At 42.5% G+C, this 20,128-nt stretch overlaps 1 protein-coding gene across 1 annotated transcript in view; it reads right to left on the bottom strand.

The window, feature by feature from the left end:
* The window catches only part of SNRNP40 (small nuclear ribonucleoprotein U5 subunit 40), a 38,067-nt gene that overhangs the window by 13,687 nt on the left and 4,252 nt on the right, over positions 1-20,128 (bottom strand). Inside the window, exons 3-5 of the mRNA XM_003276336.4 lie at positions 19,143-19,236; positions 16,481-16,646; positions 8,229-8,351 (exon numbers count right to left, since the gene is read on the bottom strand). Coding sequence (XP_003276384.1) covers positions 8,229-8,351; positions 16,481-16,646; positions 19,143-19,236 — 383 coding nt within the window. The remainder of the gene's footprint in view (positions 1-8,228; positions 8,352-16,480; positions 16,647-19,142; positions 19,237-20,128) is intronic.

A 20,128-nucleotide genomic window follows, 5' to 3' on the forward strand; every position in this document is an offset into this window, starting at 1 on the left:
AAAAAAAAAAAAAAAATCTACAGCAGGAATTTAAGCAAAACATTCTGCAAGTATCTGAATCAGCTGTTCAATGAAAATCTGGGCATCTGATAAGTGGCAGGTACTGCTGGCAATTAAAAAAAAGACATGGCCTCTGCTCTGAAGGAGTGTTCAGTATAACAAGGAAAAGTTAAGATGTTTAAACAAGTAATGACAGGCCTATGCAAGGTACAGTTGCAAAGGGGTCAGAGGGGTTAGCTCTGGTGGAACAGAGATGAGAGTGAGAAAGGGAAGCTTTCGCAGAAAATGAAGCACCTGAGCAGGGTCTGGAAGAAGGAAGTTTTTTGTTTTTTTTTAACTTAGACAAAGTGGAAGGGTATTTACTAGAACAAGATAATTTAAGGAAGTAGAGGGGCATGAAAAACACTGCTGGATTGTAGGAGATTAGGCACCCAGAGGCAGCAGATGATGAGGTAGACAGGCAGAGGCCAGCTCATGAAAGGTTTTGAATGCCTGGCTTGCACTTTATTTCCTTCACTGGGGAGTCACAGAAGGGTTCAAAATAGAAAAATTAGACATTCAGTTGTATATTCTGGAAAGATCCTTCTGGCTCATTGATTAACTGATTGATTGAGACCGAGTCTCCCTCTGTCGCCAGGCTGGAGTGCAGTGGTGCAATCTCCGCTCACTGCAACCTCTGCCTCCCTGGTTCAAGTGATTCTCCTGCCTCAGCCTCCCGAGTAGCTGGGACTACAGGCGCGCACCACCACACCCAGCTAATTTTTGTATTTTCAGCAGAGATGGGGTTTCACCATGTTGGCTATGGTCAGGATGGTCTCGATCTCTTGACCTTGTGATCCGCCCACCTCAGCCTCCCAAAGTGCTGGGATTACAGGCGTGAGTCACCGTGCCTGGCCTGGCCCATATATTTAATAACTGAAGGGATGAGACCCCCTAAAGTGCAGGGATTACAAACATGAGCCACCACACCTGGCCCAATCTATCCTTTTAACCATTACATTGAAAAAAAAATACAAACTGAACTCCCATCCTAACTAGAGCTCAGGATTACAAGAAATGCCAGATTGCCAGCCAGACCATCAGGCTCTCAAGTGACACATTTTCTTCTTTCTTCATTTTCCTCTGACTCCCCAATCCTGTCACCAGGTAGGAAGTTCCAAGAGATTGGTGGGAAAAGCATTATCTGCACACAAATATACACAGAATTTGTTCACCTCAGATTTTAAAAGGGTTCCCACTCCTTATTTGTTTCTCTTTCTTAGAACAGGCAGTGTTACCTAAGATAGACTGAGAAACAAACAAAAAACAGGCTCTCTGAGAGCATCTCCTAATGTAGTGAGGCAGTATGGTGATTTGTCACACAAGGGCTCAAGACTGGTAAGCCTCTAGGTGCTTAAAAGGTACTTGTTAATTGACTAGAGGTAACAAGACAGAGTGGTAAGACTATTAGCCCTCTAGAGAGCGAGCTCTGGTCCTGTCTCTACCACTGACTGAGTGATGACTATTTGATCTTGGCCAGATCACTTAACCTCTTAGGGCCTCACTTCAGTCACCTATAAGGTGAGGGATGGAGGTGATGTCTAAGGTTCTTTTCAGGTTTGACATTTCCTGAGTCTTTCTGACTGAAAAGGAGCCTCTCTTTTGCATGTTTAAAGAAATTTATGAGGTCTTTTAGGACAACTAAGAGTCTTCCTGAGTTGGAGAGAGCAATTACTCTCCCCTCTGCATGTAACAACAGGGTATGTTTTTTTGTTTTCGTTTTTTTTTTTTTTATCAGGACAGAGTCTCACTCTGTCATCCAGGCTGGAGTGCAGTGGCGTGATCTTGGCTAGCTGCAACCTCCACCTCCCGGGTTCAAGCGATTCTCGTGCCTCAGGCTCCCAAGTAGCTGGGACTACAGGTGTGTGCCACCACGCCCAGCTAATTTTTGTATTTTTAGTAGAGACGGGGTTTCGCCACGTTGGCCAGGCTGGTCTGGAACTCCTGGCCTCGAACTCCTGGCCTCAAGTGATCTGTGCGCCTTGGCCTCCCAAAGTACTAGGATTACAGGCATGAGCCACCGTGCCTGGCCATCAGCAGGGTATTTTTAATAGGGAAAAGACTACCTTCTAACTAAATTCTAACACACACACAACTCTCCAGTCCATCGTCTGTTATACAAGAGCAAAAATAAAGAAATAATTCTAGCAACCTGGTTTCAAATATTGTATTAACTGCTGCTGCCAGAAAACAATATGGCAGCCTGTATCCCAAATATGAAACATCCTTATACTTGTTAAAACACATTAATTTTCATCTGGAAATCTATTCTAAGAAAACATAGAAAAAGTTTCATGCACAAATATGTCCATAGCAGCACAATCTGTGATAATGATTCACATGAAACAGCCTAAATGTCCAATGACACGGTTGTCACTAAATTATTGAATACTGTAATAATAAAAAATGATGATGATAATGGCAGCTGACTTATATTGAACACACTATGTCCCTGCCACGGTGCTAGGAATATTATATCCTTACTTCACTTAATTAATGTAACAATTATATGAGGTGAGCTGACAATTCCCATTTAGACATAAGAAATGGAGACGATGAGGTTAAAACAACTTTCTTAAGATCACAAAGCTAGCAATTAAGTGGCAAATTGCAAAATGATCCCAACTTCGCTTAAGCACAGGAATTCAAGGTTACAGTGAGCTATGATTCCACCATCACATTGCAGCCCGGGCAACACGAGTGAGACCTCAAAATAAAACAAAAAAATGGAAAGGAAAATGATTCTAACTACAATTCTAAGAAATTGAGAATGATTTGATAGAGAGCAACTAGAGGTGAGCTTAGTTTAGGAAATACTTTCTGGAAGAGATATCTATGCTGTGATCTGAAGATAAGAAAGCAAGTTACAGCAATGCATCAAAGGTGGGGGTGGGGGATTCCTGACAAAGGACCAGCAATGTGATAATAAGTGAAAAGAGATCATGGCTGGGCACAGTGGTTCATGCCTGTAATCCCAACACTTTGGGAGGCCAAGGAGGGAGGACTGCTTGAGGCCAGGAGTTCGAGACCAGCCTGGGCAATGTGTTGAGAACCCATTTCTAAAAAAACAAAAAAGAAAACAAACCAAACTGGCCAGGCACAGTGGCTCACGCCTGTAATCCCAGCACTTTGGGAGGCAGAGGTGGGCGGATCACCTGAGGTCAGGAGTTCTACAACAGTCTGGTCAACATGGTGAAACCATGTCTCTACTAAAAATACAAAATATTAGCGGGACGTGGTGGCAGGTGCCTGTAATCCCAGCTACTCGGGAGGCTGAGGCAGGAGAATCACTTGAGTCCGGGAGGTGGAGGTTGCAGTGAGCTGAGATCGCGCCATTGCACTCCAGCCTGGGCAACAAGAGTGAAACTCCATCTCAAAAAAAAAAAAAAAAAAAATTTAGCTGGGCATAGTGGCATGCACCTGTAGTGCCAGCTACTTGGGAGGCTGAGGTGAGAGAATTGCTTGAGCCCAGAAGGTCATGGCAGCAGTAAGCCATGCTTGCACCACTGCACTCCAGCCTCGGCAGAGCGAGACTCTCTCTTGAAAAAAAAAAAAGCATTATCTAAAGAGTGAATATTATGATGTTTACATACAAAACATTGTGGTACAGAAAAGACTTGAAGGAAGTACACTGTGAAATAGTAAGAGAGACTGAATTTGGATGATGAAACTACAGTGACTTATCTATTTTTATAATTCTTGTACATTTTCTGCACTTTAATATACAAAGTATCACTTTTATTACTAAATCTATTTTAATTGTAATTAATTTTTAATAATGTTATTCCCAATAAAGTTGATTTGTTAAATATATATTTGAATCCAAATTTTATATCTGCATAAAACATTTAAGGTAAATAAGTAGACAAATTAGGAAAAGTCTATACTGATTTTTTGTTTAGAAAAGAGAATACAATATATACAGTACACAAACAAGGGGACTCTCTCAGTGCTGGGTGCACTTCTAATTAAAAAATTCCCCAAAAATGAAGCATTGGCAGAAAAATTTGAATATTTGTGGGCGGATTAAATGCTTTTTAGCTTTTTTTTTATTTTTATTTTTTGGGACAGGGTCTCTGTCGCCTAGGCTGGAGTGCAGTGGTGCAATCTTGGCTCACCACAACCCCCGCCACCCTAGTTCAAGCCAGTCTCGTGCCTCAGCCTCTTGAGTAGCTGGGATTACAGGCGCATGTCACCATGCCTGGTTAATTTTTGTATTTTTAGTAGAGACGGGGTTTTGCCATGTTGGCCAGGCTGGTCTAGAACTCCTGACCTTAAGTGATCCGCCTGCCTTGGCCTCTCAAAGTGTTGGGATTACAGGTGTGAGCCAGCACGCCCAGCAAACACTTTTTAGTTTCCTATCACTGACAGAGTACCGAACAGTTTTCATCACTCCAAAAACTTCCTCATTATTCTCCTTTGTGTCAAACCTCTTCATCCCTAACACTTGCCGATTACTGATCTCTTCTTTGCCCTATAATTTTTTTTGAGAATATCATATAAGGAATCATATATATATATATATATATATATATACCTTTTGAGGCTAGCTTCTTTTATTTAAGCTGTGAGAATTTGTGCTATATAGCACTATTGTCTTTAGAAGGCCCAGGAACAGTCCAGATAAAGAGCCCAAAGTAAGCCATACTATTGGTAGTAAGAAGACTTTACTAGCACAAGAGTATTATTGTTAGGTTAGTCTCTCCCCACAGTGGAGATGAGGGCATCAATCAAATTTGGTACTCTGTTGGTGATAGTGAATCTATGCAAACATTAAAATTCTTATAACTGTATACCAAAAATGTTTACTTCACTGTATGTAAATTTACATGTCTTGAAAAGTATAAAAGTTATCATAGCTTGATGACAATCTATTTTCATGTGTACAAGAAGGCTTCTAGTGATTCTGATGCCAGTGAGCTCCCAACTCCATTCTGGGAAATATTGTGCATAGCTATTAAAGTTGATCTAAGTTTCCATGTTCTGATTATTCATTCTCCAAGTATTTATATGATGGAAAAGGGATGGGAAGTTCAATTTTGGAAAACCTGAATTCTTAGGTACTTATGAGACATTCAAATGGGGGCTACTGAACAGCTAGTTGTACACAAGGACCTGAAGCTTAAGATCTGGGGTGGGAAAATTGTCTTCGGCAGAGGGATGATGGAGTCATGGAAGTAGACGAGATCTGTCTTGGGGAATGTACACAGTGAGAAAAGCAAAGGCCCTTGGCGAATAATGATGTTTAAAGACTCCACAGACAGAGTAGCTCATAATGGGAGGCAGAGAAGGAGAAGGACCTACCAGATGGATAGGACAGTTTGTTGTCACAGAACTCAGGGAAGAGAGAAGACCAAGTCTATGGTACAGAGCGATTATGTTAAAAAACAAAAACACACACAAAAAACAAAAAAACCCAGACTATTAGGAATGAAGAATGAATGGTATGTGAGGAACTGAAGACAGTGAGTGCAGAAAAATCTCCAGCGGATTCCTCTAAGTATTAAGAGTATAACTCTAGAATGAGACTCTGGGATTTGAACTGAGGTTCCATCACGTATCAGCTGTGTAACCTGGGTTTAAGCTGTTGTGCCTCTTTTAGCTCAGTTTCCTCATCTGTACAATTGCATCAGTAGGATTTATTTCATGAGGTTGTAAGGTCAAAGTCTTTAAGATCCGTGAGGAGGTGTGAAGCTTAAATGAATTAATGATGTAAAGCTCTGAGAACAACAACTGGCAGAAAGTAAGCACTATGTGTTACATAATGTGATAACAATATTATCACCACCACCATCATCATCCTTTTTAAGAAGTTTTGGGCCAGGCATGGTGGCTTATGCCTGTAATCCCAGCACTTTGGGAGGCCGAGGCAGGTGGATCACCTGAGTTCAGGAGTTCGAGACCAGCCTGACCAACATGAAGAAACCTTGTCTCTACCAAAAATACAAAACTAGCCATGCATGGTGGCACATGCCTGTAACCCTAACTACTCAGGAGGCTGAGGCAGGAGAATCACTTGAATCCAGGAGGCAGAGGATGTGGTAAGCCGAGATGGTGCCATTGCATTCACACCTGGGCAACAAGAGTGAAACTCTGTCTCAAATAAATAAATAAATAAATAATTAAATTAAACAGTTCGGTTGCGAAGGGAAGGATTCACAGGGCAATATGAGGAGGAGATGTGGGGTTGAAGGAAGAATTTTTTTTTTTTTTTGCCACCCAGAGAAGAGACCTAAGCATGATGAAATACTCATAAGAAAGTAGAAAAGTAGAAAAGAAAGGCTGGACGTGGTGGCTCATGCCTGTAATCCCAGCATTTTGGGAAGCTGAGGCGGGCGGATCACGAGGTCAGCAGATCAAGACGATCCTGGCTAACTTGGTGAAACCATGTCTCTACTAAAAATACAAAAAACTAGCCGGGCGTGGTGGCATACGCCTGTAGTCCCAGCTACTTAGGAGGCTGAGGCAAGAGAATTGCTTGAACCCAGGAGGCGGAAGTTGCAGTGAGCCAAGATCACGCCACTGCATTCAAGTCTGGGCGATAGAGTGAGACTGTCTCAAAAAAAAGAAAAGTAGAAAAGAAGAGGCTGAAAGAAGGGATGAAGGATTGAAACTCTCACATTTAAAGGACTACCTTTAGGCCAGGCACGGTGGCTCACACCAGTAATCCCAGCACTTTGGGAGGCCAAGGCAGGTGGATCACGAGGTCAGGAGTTAAGATAAGCCTGCCCAACATGGTGAAACCCTGTCTCTACTAAAAAATACAAAAATTAGCTGGGCATGGTGGCACGTGCCTGCAATCCCAGCTACTCAGGAGGCTGAGGCAGGAGAATTGCTTGAACTGGGACTCAGGAGGCAGAGGCTGCAGTGAGCTGAGATAGCACCACTGCACTCCAGCCTGGGCTACAGAGCAAGACGTTGACTCAAAAAAAAAAAAAAAAAAAAACAAAAAGACTACCTTTAGACAAAAGCAAGGATATTTCTTTCTTTCTTTTTTTTTTTTTTTGGAGATGGAGTCTTGCCCCATGGCCATGCTGGAGTGCAGCGGCGTGATCTCCGCTCACCGCAACTTCCGACTCCCAGGTTCAAGTAATTCTCCTGCCTCAGCCTCCTGAGTAGCTGGGATTACAGGCACACACCACCACACCCAGCTAATTTCTGTATTTTTAGTAGAGACGAGGTTTCACCACGTTGGCCAGGATGATCTCAGTCTCCTGACCTTGTGATCCACCCGCCTCGGCCTCCCAAAGTGCAGGGATTACAGGCGTGAGCCACCGCACCTGGCCAAAAGCAAGGATATTTCATCCAAAGTAACAGCAAAGGAAACAACGAAGGATGGAAATACAGTACAACTTCTAGGTAAGGACAACACAGAAAGTTGAGTATTTATCTGACAGTTACTCTTCTTACTGTAAAGCAGAAGGTAAGGTCAAAGTCGTTAAGATGCCCAAGGAAGCCAATAGGAAAGGAAGACAAGCTGTGCAGGCCCAAAATAATACATTTCCTGGCACTTGTTATGTCCAGGAATTCTGCTAAGTGCTCTAATGAATCAGGCTCTTTTAATCCCCACAATGGCATGTGGTAGATGCTACTGTTTTTTTTATCATTACCCCATCACCATTCGCACAAGAAAAAGAGGCTTAAAGAAGGTGCTTGAAGTCACAAAACTAGAAAATGGTGAAACTGGGATTAGAACCCAAGTCAATTACTCGAAAGTTTGAGCTACACTGTACTGCCATATGGTCTATTGCCTCTTTAATATCATTACCTTCTCTCATTCTTAGAGAAACTTAGAAAACTCCCTTTCCATAGTATCAAAAAGAAAAACACAGTGAGAGATGAGGATACAGAATCACAAACTGATTCACTGCTCTCTTTAAACCAAGATGGTTAAAAAAAGATTTTGAATGTCTTTAAAAGGAAATGCACTATTTTTTACATAGTCCCCCTACAGAGACTTCACACTTCACATTAAGTGCCTGGTCCCTGACAGCATTTATAAGATCTGCAATGCAACCTTTAATTTAGGAAGTCAATGAAGACAGGAGAAAAAGAAAATAAGTTCCAAGTTACTATTTTCCTTTCAGTTGGTATTAAGTGCAAAGCTACCACAATCTGAGAAGTTTGAAAAAATTCGTCTCTAAGTGCAGATAGATGAAATGGAAATGTATCATAAACATCAAACATACCTTGATATCATTGTCTATTCCACCAGAAATAATCTGATCACTTGTGTCATTGAAGGTCACAGCTAACACCTGGTACGTGTTCTGAAATGTCTGGATGGCTGCTTTCTTCCGGATGTCCCAAAGCTGAAGCAAAGGACAAGATAGACTATCAGTAACATCACTCTAAGAAGCAATTGCACAGTACAAATATCCCTTAAGTACGAGGACTTTGTGGACATGAACACATCTATAATTGGGATCCCATATCACTAACTCCTGGATATCCTAATAACACACATGGTAAGCAGTGTCCTCAATTTTGCCAAGACATTTGAAGGCTGGTGAAACAAAACTTCGGTTATATTTTCAGACTTCTTTGTTAAAGTGAACAGAGTTAAATCAACATACTCTTAGAATGGAATTCCCCTAACTACTTAGTTCATATATTTTTTAGGACAACAAGGATATCAGACAATTTTTTCAAACTGTAGATACTAATTCATTAGTGGGCTGCAACCCACATTTAAAAAAAAAAGAGGGTATGTCAGTGAAAATAGTATAATAAACAATGACAAAAGCTTGTCCTTCCACGAAAGCAGCAAATTAACCAGCAAAATCTGTCAGAATCAACTGTCGGAACTCTCAAAACTAATTAAAAGTTTATAGTAACCAGGCAAACCCTTAATGAGGAAAAAGGAAACAAAAAACTACCCGAGTCACAGTAAAAGGGCTTTGTAGTGTTTTAATTTGTACTGGCTCTGTCTCCTGCTCAGCAACAGCTTTGAAGATAACCCATATTCCCAGTATGGTTTCCTAGTACTGAGGAAGCAAAGTGGGCCTATTTCTTATTGTCAAAGAATAAACAATAAAAATTGTTTATTTTTATCTGTCTGGTGGCTCCCTGAAGGATGAGCCCAAAGGACTTACATTTATTTTGCCTAACTTGGAACTTTCCTTGAAAACATTTAAAGGAAAGGACATTATTAGCCTCTGGTTCCTGGGGACAAGGAAAAACAGTTGGGGCAAAAATACAAACTGAAAACCTTGGGAGGAAGGGCTGGGGAAGGAAACAATTTGGGGAATAAGAGCTTTGAAAAGCACTGACATATTCCTGGCTATCATCCATCCATCTATCTATCTATCTATCTATCTATCTATCTATCTATCTATCTGACAGACTCTATCTATCTATCTATCTATCTATCTATCTATCTATCTATCTATCTGACAGACACTATCTAGCTTATCTATCTATCGACAGACCCTATCTATCTATCTATCTATCTATCTATCTATCTATCTATCTATCTATCTATCGACAGACCCTATCTATCATCTATCTATCTATCTATCTATCTATCTATCTATCTATCTATCTGACAGACACTATCTAGCTTATCTATCTATCGACAGACCCTATCTATCATCTATCTATCTGTCTGTCTGTCTGTCTGTCTGTCTGTCTGTCTGTCTGTCTATCTATCTACCTATCTATCGACAGACCCTATCTATCATCTATCTATCTATCTATCTATCTATCTATCTATCTATCTATCTATCTATCTATCTATCTATCTATCATCTATCTAGGGACAGACGCTCCCTCTGTCGCCCAGGCCAGAGTGTGGTGGTGCGATCTTGGCTCACTGCAACCTCCACCTCACGGGCTCAAGCAATTCTCATGTCTCAGCCTCCCGAGTAGGTGCGATTACAGGCGCATGCCACTATGCCCAGCTAATTTTTGTATTTTTAGTAGAGACAGGGTTTCGCCACGTTGACCAGGCTGGTCTCAAACTCCTGGCCTCAAGTGATCTGTCTGCCTCGCCCTCCCAAAGTGCTAAGACTACAGGCATGAGCCACCATGCCTGGCCCATCCCTGGCAATCTAGACCACTTGCATGTCCATGGCTGGGCACATACTTAGAAAAGATCTGAGAAGGCCGTAAGCTCTCAGGTTGACCTTCAGGCTCTGCACAAGCAGGAAGTGAAAGCTAAGGTGAGATGTAAACTGCATGGCAAGGAGTTGAAGGCTGGCTCCAACATACAAAAAGACAATCTGCAAAGACTGGGAGAATTTTTGTTCTTGTTGTTGTAGGTAATTTAGGAAACTTCTGTCATTCACTAGCTGACCATTAAGCTAACAAAAAAAAGAATTCAGTGGTCACAAAGGACAAAGAATACAAACTTTACAAAATTAGTTCAAAAATTCACTAAACAGGCCGGGCATGGTGGTTCATGACTGTAAGCCCAGCATTTTGGGAGGCCGAGGTGGATGGATCACTTGAGGTCAGGAGTTCAAGACCAGCGTGGCCAACAAAAACCTTGTTTCTACTAAAAATACAAAAATTAGCTGGTCATGGTGGTGTGCCCCTGTAACCCCAGCTACTCAGGAAGCTGAGGCACAAGAATCACTTGAACCCGGGGGGTGGAGGTTGCAGTGAACCAAGATCGCACTACTGCATTCCAGCCTGGGCTACAGAGCGAGACTTCATCTCAAAAAACAACCAACCAACCAACCAACCACCCTTACCTTACCCCAACCCACAGAAAGTCACTAAACAAACAACTACAACAAGCAGCTCTGGGGACCTAATTTCCCGAGTCGCCATGCTATAATATTTAAATGCCTAGTTTTCAACAAAATATAAGTCATGCAAAGAAGCAAGTAACTATGGTCCATATTGAAGGAAAAAGTAGTCTTCTCAACAAATTGTGCTAAGACAACTGGCTAACCACATGCCAAAGAATGAAGGTAAGCCCCTGCCTAACATGATACACAAAAATTAATTCAACATGGATCAAGGACCTAAATTTAATAGCTAGAACTATAAAATTCTTAGAGGGCCAGGTGTGGTGGCTCATGCCTGTAACCCCAGCACTTTCGGAGGCCGAGACCAGGAGGATGGCTTTAGCCCAGAGTTAGCGACCAGCCTGAGCAACATGGTGATTCCTCGTCTCTACAAAATAAAAACAAAAAGTTGAGTGTGGTGGTATATGCCTATACTCCCAGCTACTTGGGAGGCTGAGATGGGAGGATCACTTGGGCCAGAGAGGTTGAGGCTGCAGTGAGCCGTGATTGCAGCTCTGTACTCCAGCCTGGGTGAGAGTGGCGGCATCTCGGTTCACTGCAACCTCTGCTTCTGTGTTGCAGCAATTCTCCTGCTTCAGCCTCCTGGATAGCTGGGATTACAGGCGTGCGCCACCATGCCCAGCTAATTTTTGTATTTTTAGTACAGACAGGGGTTTCACCATGTTGGCCAGGCTGGTCTCGAACTCCTGACCTCAGGTGATCCACCCACCTTGCCCTCCCAAAGTGGTGGGATTACAGGTGTGAGCCACTGCACCCGGCCAAGACCCCATCTCTTAAACAAACAAACAAACCCTTATAGCTCTACATTTTTAAAGCATGGATAACACAGAGAAGGCTCAGAGATGTTTCAATAAATGAATGACACACTTGAGAAGATGAACCACAAGTAAATGTTTTAAGAGAATGGGTCGTTTCATTCAGAAGAAAGAGACTTTCGGGTGACTGTTCCAAGTTTTAAAGGGCCAACATCAAAAAGAAAGGAATCAGCCGTGGAACCTTAGGGAAGGTCATAGGCTTAAATTCAATCCTGTAGTCAACAAGGAAAGTCTGAGTAGGATCTGTGCCAAGATGCCTCTTCCTCCCAATTCTCATGGTTTAGGATGAAAAGTAGTTTCTTCTTTGTTCATGTAAATATGAACTAAAAATTAGTTCATTACTCAGATAAATGGTCCAAAAAGAATGCTTCACTCCTCTCCTACAAACCCAACATCTCCCCCTCCCCCAAATCCTGTGGTTACAGAATCAAGTCCAAACTTCTTAACTTGGAATTCAAGGCCTTAATAATTTAGATCCTATATATTTTATAAACTGTACTATAATCTTTGTCTCAATAGATACTTCACTCAGGTCAAATCTATCTTTGTCTTTCTCCTAAAAGTCATGGTGGTCAAAGGTTGTTTAAAATAATTTAGAATTTTAGTTCCAGATAACTACCACTTTTAATAATTATTTTACTTTGAAGCAATCATAAATTTATAGAAAACTTGGAGGTAAAAAGAGCACTATTTTTGGTCTCAATCATTTGAGAGTAAGTTGCTTACCCAATGCCTTATCACTTTTTTTTTTTTTTTTTTGAGATGGAGTCTCGCTCTGTTGCCCAGGCTGGAGTGCAGTGGTGTCATCTCCACTCACTGCAACCTTCACCTCCCGGGTTCAAGCAATTCTCCTGCCTCAGCCTCCTGAGTAGCTGGTATTACAGGCAACTGCCACCATGCCTGGCTTTTTTGTATTTTTAGTAGAGACAGGGTTTCATCATGTTGGCCAGGCTGGTTTTGAACTCTTGACCTCAAGTGATCCACCTGCCTAGGCCTCCCAAAGTGCCAGGATTACAGGCATGAGCCACTGCACCTGGCCCCTTATCACTCCTAAATAGTGTCTGTCCTACAAACAAAGATGTTCTCCTACATCATCTCAACATAACCATCAAAATCAAGAAATACAGATACACTATCACCATTTTATCCTCAAGTCCCACTCAAGTTTTACCAGTTATCCCAACTGTCTTATTGCACAAGGATTGAGTCTGGAATTATATGTTAAATTGAGACTCCAGCCTGCAAGACTCTCTCAAACTTTTCTTGAGTTTTATGAACTCAACAGTTCTGAAAGTTACAGGACAGTCATCATCCCCAGTTTAGGTTTGTCTTATGTTTCCTCTTGATTAGATTTAAGTTATACATCTTTGGTGGGAATATCACAGAAATGATGCTGCATCTTTGTTGTATCCTAGCAAATGGCTCATGATTTTGTCTTGTCCCATTACTAATTAGGTCGATTTGATAATTTAGTTAGAATGTTCTTCCGACAAAATAAGCCTTGACAAGTACAAGGCTAATCTTGTACTTTCACTGCCCCCGGGCTGAAATAGGAGCCCTGGTTCCTTTTAGTGGAAAACAGTACCCGCACAGTAAGGGGTGCTATTGCTATTGGGGTCTTGTTGCTCCTAAACCTTTTCAGTGGACAGTCAGGCAATATATGTACATTTAGGTACACACACACCTACACACTCACACATTTATGTCAATTTTTTTCTATATCTGTTTCTACATTGAATATTGTGAGTTCACACTTATACCTCACACAAGATTCATTTTAGTCTTCTCTTTTGTACTGGTAACTCTGTTCTTGGACAGAGAAATCAGCCTCCCATTAAATTCAATATATTCACTTATGTGATTGTGCTTCCTGCATGCAACCAGTTTCCCATATTCTCTTTCACCCTTCCCCTGCATAATTTTCCTCCTTTCCCTACTTGAATTGTGATTCCCGTTCTTGGTTGAAACCATGTGTGACTCTTCCTTACCCAACTTGGGTCATTCCTCTGTGTGAACACCCTCATCACTGTGCTACGGCTCTTTTCCAGTCTGTACTTCTCCAACCATGCTGTCGTCATCTTGCTCAGTCTCAGACTCCCTACACCAAATCGTTTCTACCCTGTGTGGATGCCCTCAGTTCAGGCTTTGACATCCACACTCTCCCCATACTGCTTCATGTACAGGCGACCCTTTCACCCCATTAGGGTGCTGACTCTCCATGTTGGGCTGCTGCCCCTCCCTCACCCTCAAATTCCCCACACTGGTTACCTACCCTGTGTTGTATGGATGCCTTCCTCACTCTCTGACTACTCCCTACAATGTACTGCCCTGCCCAGTGGGGAGGCTCTCCTTACCACACTTGTGCTCTGACACCCTGCTCTGGGCCACCTTGGCCCATCTCTAACTAGAGCACCTTCCCTGCTTTGGCCTATATAACTGGCTTTAGGACTGAACTGCTCATGAAAGCGAAATTTATATATATATATGAGTACATACACACATACACGCAGTATTTCACTTAATTTTATTAGAAGAATGCACTTGATAAAAAGTTTGAAAACGATCTGTATGAATAATGCCCAGAATGCTATTTTTAGACTAAAAATGCAAGTGCTGTTGGAAACCTTTGCTTTCTGTTAAGAACTCTGACATGTAAAAAGCAACATGACTTTTTTTCCTCTTAAACTGAAGTTATTCAATTCCTGTACTTGCAACCTAGTAACAAAAAAACAATAACACAAAGCATTCCAACTTCACAAGTAACTGAAAAGTACATTGCAAAAAGCTGTTTAATGATGCCTTAAATATAAATATACTGACATTAAAAATAGGAGCTGGTTAAAAAGCAGTCATCTTTAGGTGATGTGACATACTGCTCATTAAAAAAAGTATTAACTTGAGTAATAAGGAAAAAATAACTATTCCAAATCATGTTTAATTAAGGCAGAAGAGAAGCAAAAAACCAAAAGAAGGAAGACAGAAAGGACATATACTCTTTTCCTACTACCTAAATAGTTCCTAGATGTTTATTATAGCAGGCACTCAATAATAATGTTAACAAAATTCACTGGGGCATTTCCACCTCTTATTATCTTCTGAAATGACAATTAGTAAATCAGCTACTGTTAAGACTCTCCAACTACAGTGACATCTAAGTCAGAGCTCTGGTTTAGAAACCAATCTTAAACCACAGACTCTCCTCCCATCCAACCATCAAGGGGCCCCAAGTGATTAGGTATAAGAAAACCACTCAGTAGAAAAACATCTCAGCCAAGTGTGGTGGCTCACGCCTATAATCCCAGTACTTTGGGAGGCCAAGAGGGGCGAATAACAAGGTCAGGAGTTTGAGACCAGCCTGCCCAATATGAGGAACCCGTCTCTACTAAAAATACAAAAACTAGCTGGGCGTGGTATGGGTGCCTGTAGTCCCAGCTACTAGTGAAGCTGAGGCAGGGGAACTGCTTGAACCCAGGAGGTGGAGGTTGCAGTGAGCCGAGATCGCGCCACTGCACTCCAGCCTGGGCGACAGAGGCAGGTGATTGCTCTGAACTCAGGAGTTCGAGATCAGCCTGGGCAACATGGTGAAACCCTATCTCTACTAAAAATACAAAAATTAGGCAGGTATGGTGGTGCGCACCTGTAATCCCAGCTACTCAAGAGGCTGAGGCTGGGGAATCACTTGAACTCGGGAGGTGGAGGCTACAGTGAGCCAAGATTGTGCCACTGCACTCCAGCCTGGGTGATAGAGCAAGACCCTGTCTCAAAGAAAAAAAAAAAGCAAATTCATTAATTCATTTAAAAAGCAATAAGAAGTATGGGGGTGTAGTTTCCCAGATGTACTCTTTTGAAGTCCCTCACTGTTTAATAATTAAAATATAAACCAGAGTCCAAAATTTGTGTCAAAGAAAGAATCAAATGGTTGGTACTATGATGTACTGTGTCCTTGTGTGCCTCTGAGATAAGTTATTATTTCTAGGCCTGTTTCCTTATTTATAAAATGAGGATGCTCAATGAGATCAGTGGCTCCCAGAATGTGAGACTGGCTACACTGAATCACTTGAAGGACACATTAAAATATCTGATTCCCATTGCAGATCCACTGAACCAGATTCTTTGGGTATTTTTAACAGGTTCTTCAGGTGATGATGATATAAAGATAGGCTGGCAACCATCTGACTAAACGATGTTTAAGTTCCCATCTTGTGCCATACTAAAACCATTCACTGAACTTTTTATATATTGTCTATAATCTCACAACAGCTTTTTTTTTGCTGCCTCCCTGTTGGTGGGGATACTCATATCAGCCTTGAAAGACACGCATATTACTATCATTGTTCTTTTTTTTTTTTTTTTTTTTTTTGAGACGGAGTCTCGCTCTGTCGCCCAAGCTGGAGTGCAGTGGCGCGACCTCAGCTCACTGCAAGCTCCGCCTCCTGGGTTCACACCATTCTCCTGCCTCAGCCTCCTGAGTAGCTGGAACTACAGGTGCCTGCCATCACGCCCGGCTTATTTTTTGTATTTTTAGTAGAGACGGGGTTTCCCTGTGTTAGCCAGGATGGTCTTGATCTCCTGACCTCATGATCCACCCGCCTCGGCCTCCCAAAGTGCTAGGATTACAGGCGTGAACCAGAGCGCCTGGCCTATTTCAAGTAACAATTTATTCTATGGTTCTATTATTATTCTGTAGGGTAATTAAAACATGTATTAAATGTTTTATTTTAAATGAGGAAAAATTTCAAGTGTGTTATGGGAAATGACTGCTAAAATTAAGTTTTGCAGAGGAAGGTAGAGTACAAGTGGCAAGGCAAGATAAGGTTCACATCACATCACCTCACCTCAGAAACTGGAACACGGAGAGACAATACCCACCTTAACTGTGCCATCGTCACTGCCAGTGCAGACAAGCTGAGGGCCTCTCCTGGCTGGATAACAGGAATTCACAAAGGAAGTATGTCCCTTTAGCCTTTTAACCCTCTCACCTGTTTCGCTATCCCACACAGCCACAGTTTTATCTGTGGATGCTGAGAAGAGCATACTAGAAAGTAAGAGAAAGAATAAAAAAGAAATGTGAAGATAAACAGTAACCATCTATCTTTCCTACTTGCCAAAAGGTGTCAAATTTTTCAAGATCACTGACCTGTCGTGCTACGCCAGTTTGCCCATGATGCTGGAATGCCTCACCCTACCAAAATCCTATTTGTGCTCTAGGCCCAGATGTCCCAGACAAAAGATCTACCCCTGTGAAGTTTAAAAAATTCCCCTTCTTTGAGTCCCCATGACATACATCTAATGTAGCAGTTTGCTCTATCTTTTCCTCTTTTATGATAGGTAACATTTGAAACATAAGACACCCTCTCACTTGGAAATGTTTAATAACTCCCTGGTGCTGCAGAGATCAGACAGACTGTGGTACCGACCCGACAGGTGAGTAACTTCAATCTTTTCTCTTTACCAAAGTTTTTCTTTTGTCTCTGAGGACAATTTCTTTCTTTCATTTTTTTTTTTTTTTTGAGATGAGATCTTGCTGTTACCCAGGCTGGAATCATGGCTCACTGCAGCCTCGACCTCCTGGGCTCAAGTGATCCTCCCACCTCAGCCTCCTGAGTAGCTGGGACCACAGGTCTGTGCCACCATGCCCAGTTAATTTTCAAAAATCATTTGTAGAGGCAAGGTCTCACTATGTTGCCCAGGCTGGTCTTGAACTGGGTTCAAGCAATCTTCCTGCCTCAGCCTCCTACAGTGCTAGGGTTACAGGCATAAGCAACCACACCCAGCCTCTGAGGATGATTTCTAAGTTATAACTGATCTTGTAATGCTTTCTTTTTTCATTTTTTTGAGATGGAGCCTCACTGTGTTGCCCGGGCTGGTTTTGAACTCTTGGGCTCCAGGAATCCTCCTGCCTCAGCTTCCCAAATAGCTGGGATTATACGCACATGCCACCGGGCCCAGCTTTCTAATGCTTTATTTAAAATGCATACAATGCTATGTATCAATTGATGCAGCACCCTAAGATTTCAGAGGTCAGAAATGTAAAACAATGAATGTTTACCAGACTACCTAACAATGGAATTACTTTTGTATAGCCAGATCTCTATATTACCTATAATATAGTCTAAAATAATATAGTCATTAAAATAATGTTTATGACATCAGATGTTGGCTGAGCAATGTTAAGAGAAAAAAGCAGCAAATAAGATTGTACACATAGTTCTGGCCAGGTGTGGTGGCTCATGCCTGTAATCCCAGCACTTTGGGAGGCCGAGGCGGGCAGATCACAAGGTCAGGAGATCAAGACCATCCTGGCTAACACAGTGAAACCCCATCTCTATAAAAAATACAAAAAAATTGGCCGGGCGTGGTGGCGGGCACCTGTAATCCCAGCTACTCAGGAGGCTGAGGCAGGAGAATGGTGTGAACCTGGGAGACGGAGCTTGCAGTGAGCCAAGATCGCGCCACTGCACTCCAGCCTGGGCAACAGAGCACGACTCCGTCTCAAAAAAAATTAAAAAAATAAAAAGAAATAAAAAAGATTGTACACATAGTTCTAACAAATACGCCAAAACTAAACAGGTCTGAGTAGAAAAAAAGGCATTAGAAAAATGTATAAAATTAACAGTGATTGGCCAGGCGTGGTGGCTCACGCCTGTAATCCCAGCACTTTGGGAGGCTGAGGTGGGCGGATCACCTGAGGTTGGGAGTTCGAGACCAGCCTGACCAACATGGGGAAACCCTGTCTCTACAAAAAATACAAAATTAGCCAGGCGTGGTGATGCATCCCTGTAATCCCAGCTACTCTGGAGGCTGAGGCAGGAGAATCGCATGAACCTGGGAGGCGGAGGTTGCAGTGAGCCGAGATCGTGCCATTGCATTCCAGCCTGGGCAACAAGAGTGAAATTCCGTCTCAAAAAAAAAAAAATTAACACTGATTATCTTTGGAGTGGTAGAAATACAGACTATTTTTTCATCTTTCTGCTTTTTTTGGTTTCTCAAAAGAAATGATTTTTATAATAATAAAAATAGCTGATTTCAGGCCAGGCATGGTGGTTAATGCTTATAATCACAGCATTTTTGGGAGGCTGAGGCAGGTGGACTGCTTGAGCTCAGGAGCAATATAGCAAGACCATGTCTCCACAAATGAGTTTTAAAAATTAGCTGGGCATGGAGGCGTGGGCTTGTGGCCCCAGCTATTTGGGAGGCTGAAGTGGGAGGATCCCTCGAGCAGGAGGTTGAGGCTGCAGTGAGCCATGTTTGTGTCACTGCACTCCAGCCTACATATAAAAATCAGATTTATTTTATGTCTTAAAAAAAGAAAAATGTGTCTGGGTTGTTGAAATGACAGATATAACATCTTTATATTCGCATACACAGACTGTGAACACCTCACTTGGGGTGACCGTGATAAATCGGATACTAAAGTAGCTGCCCACAATTAGTAGTTTTTGATAGCAGGGTCTCCTGAGAAAGGATGAAAGGTGAAAGGACGCCAAGAATTAGTATGAGAAGCTGTCATTCCATTAAGCAGAATACTCACCTGCCATCTGTGTTGTAATGCAATTCCATCACTGCTCCACTGTGTCCCTTCAGTGTGGCATAGTTATCACAGTCACCATAGACATTCCACAGTACTGTTAGGGAGACAGGGGTTCTGTGAGCATTACTAGGCAAAGGGTACTTATAAATTTATCAAAACAACAGTTCTCAGGCCGGGCATGGTGGCTCACACCTGTAATCCCAGCACTCTGGGAGCCCGAGGCGGGTGGATCACTTGAGGTCAGGAGTTCGAGACCCGCATGGCTGGCTGACATGGCGAAACCCCGTCTCTACTAAAAATACAAAAATCAGCCGGGTGTAGTGGCAGATGCCTACAATCCCAGCTCTTGGGAGACTGAGGCAGGAGGATCACTTGAACCCGAGAGACGGAGGATGCAGTGAGCCGAGATCACACCACTGCACTCCAACCCGGGTGACAGAGTGAGACTCTGTCTCTAAAAAACCAACCGACCAACCAAACAAAAAAAAAACCATGTAGTTTGTCTGATGAAATTAAGCCTATCAATAATTCGTATATGTTCTGCAAAGATCCCTAAGCAATCCAGACGTTTGGCCACTAGTAAGCTTAAGGATCGTAGAGCCCAGAACATCCAAATCAAAATGGGCAGTGAAGACGGGCATCATCCACCCGGCACCGAGAAAAAGAGTCAACAGAAAAGAGCCAAAGAACTCATTTCATCTCATAATCTGGCAAGAGAGTAGCAACAGAAGCATCTGACTTTTTTTTTTTTTTTTTTTTTTTTTGAGACGGAGTCTCACTCTGTCACCCAGGCTGGAGTGCAGTGGCGCAATCTCGGCTCACTGCAAGCTCCGCCTCCCGGGTTCACGCCATTCTCCTGCCTCAGCCTCTCCAAGTAGCTGGGACTACAGGCGCCCGCCACCACGCCCGGCTAATTTTTTGTATTTTTAGTAGAGACGGGGTTTCACCGTGGTCTCGATCTCCTGACCTCGTGATCCGCCCGCCTC

This window comes from Nomascus leucogenys, chromosome 12, assembly GCF_006542625.1.
Source record: "Nomascus leucogenys isolate Asia chromosome 12, Asia_NLE_v1, whole genome shotgun sequence".
Lineage (NCBI taxonomy): Eukaryota > Metazoa > Chordata > Mammalia > Primates > Hylobatidae > Nomascus > Nomascus leucogenys.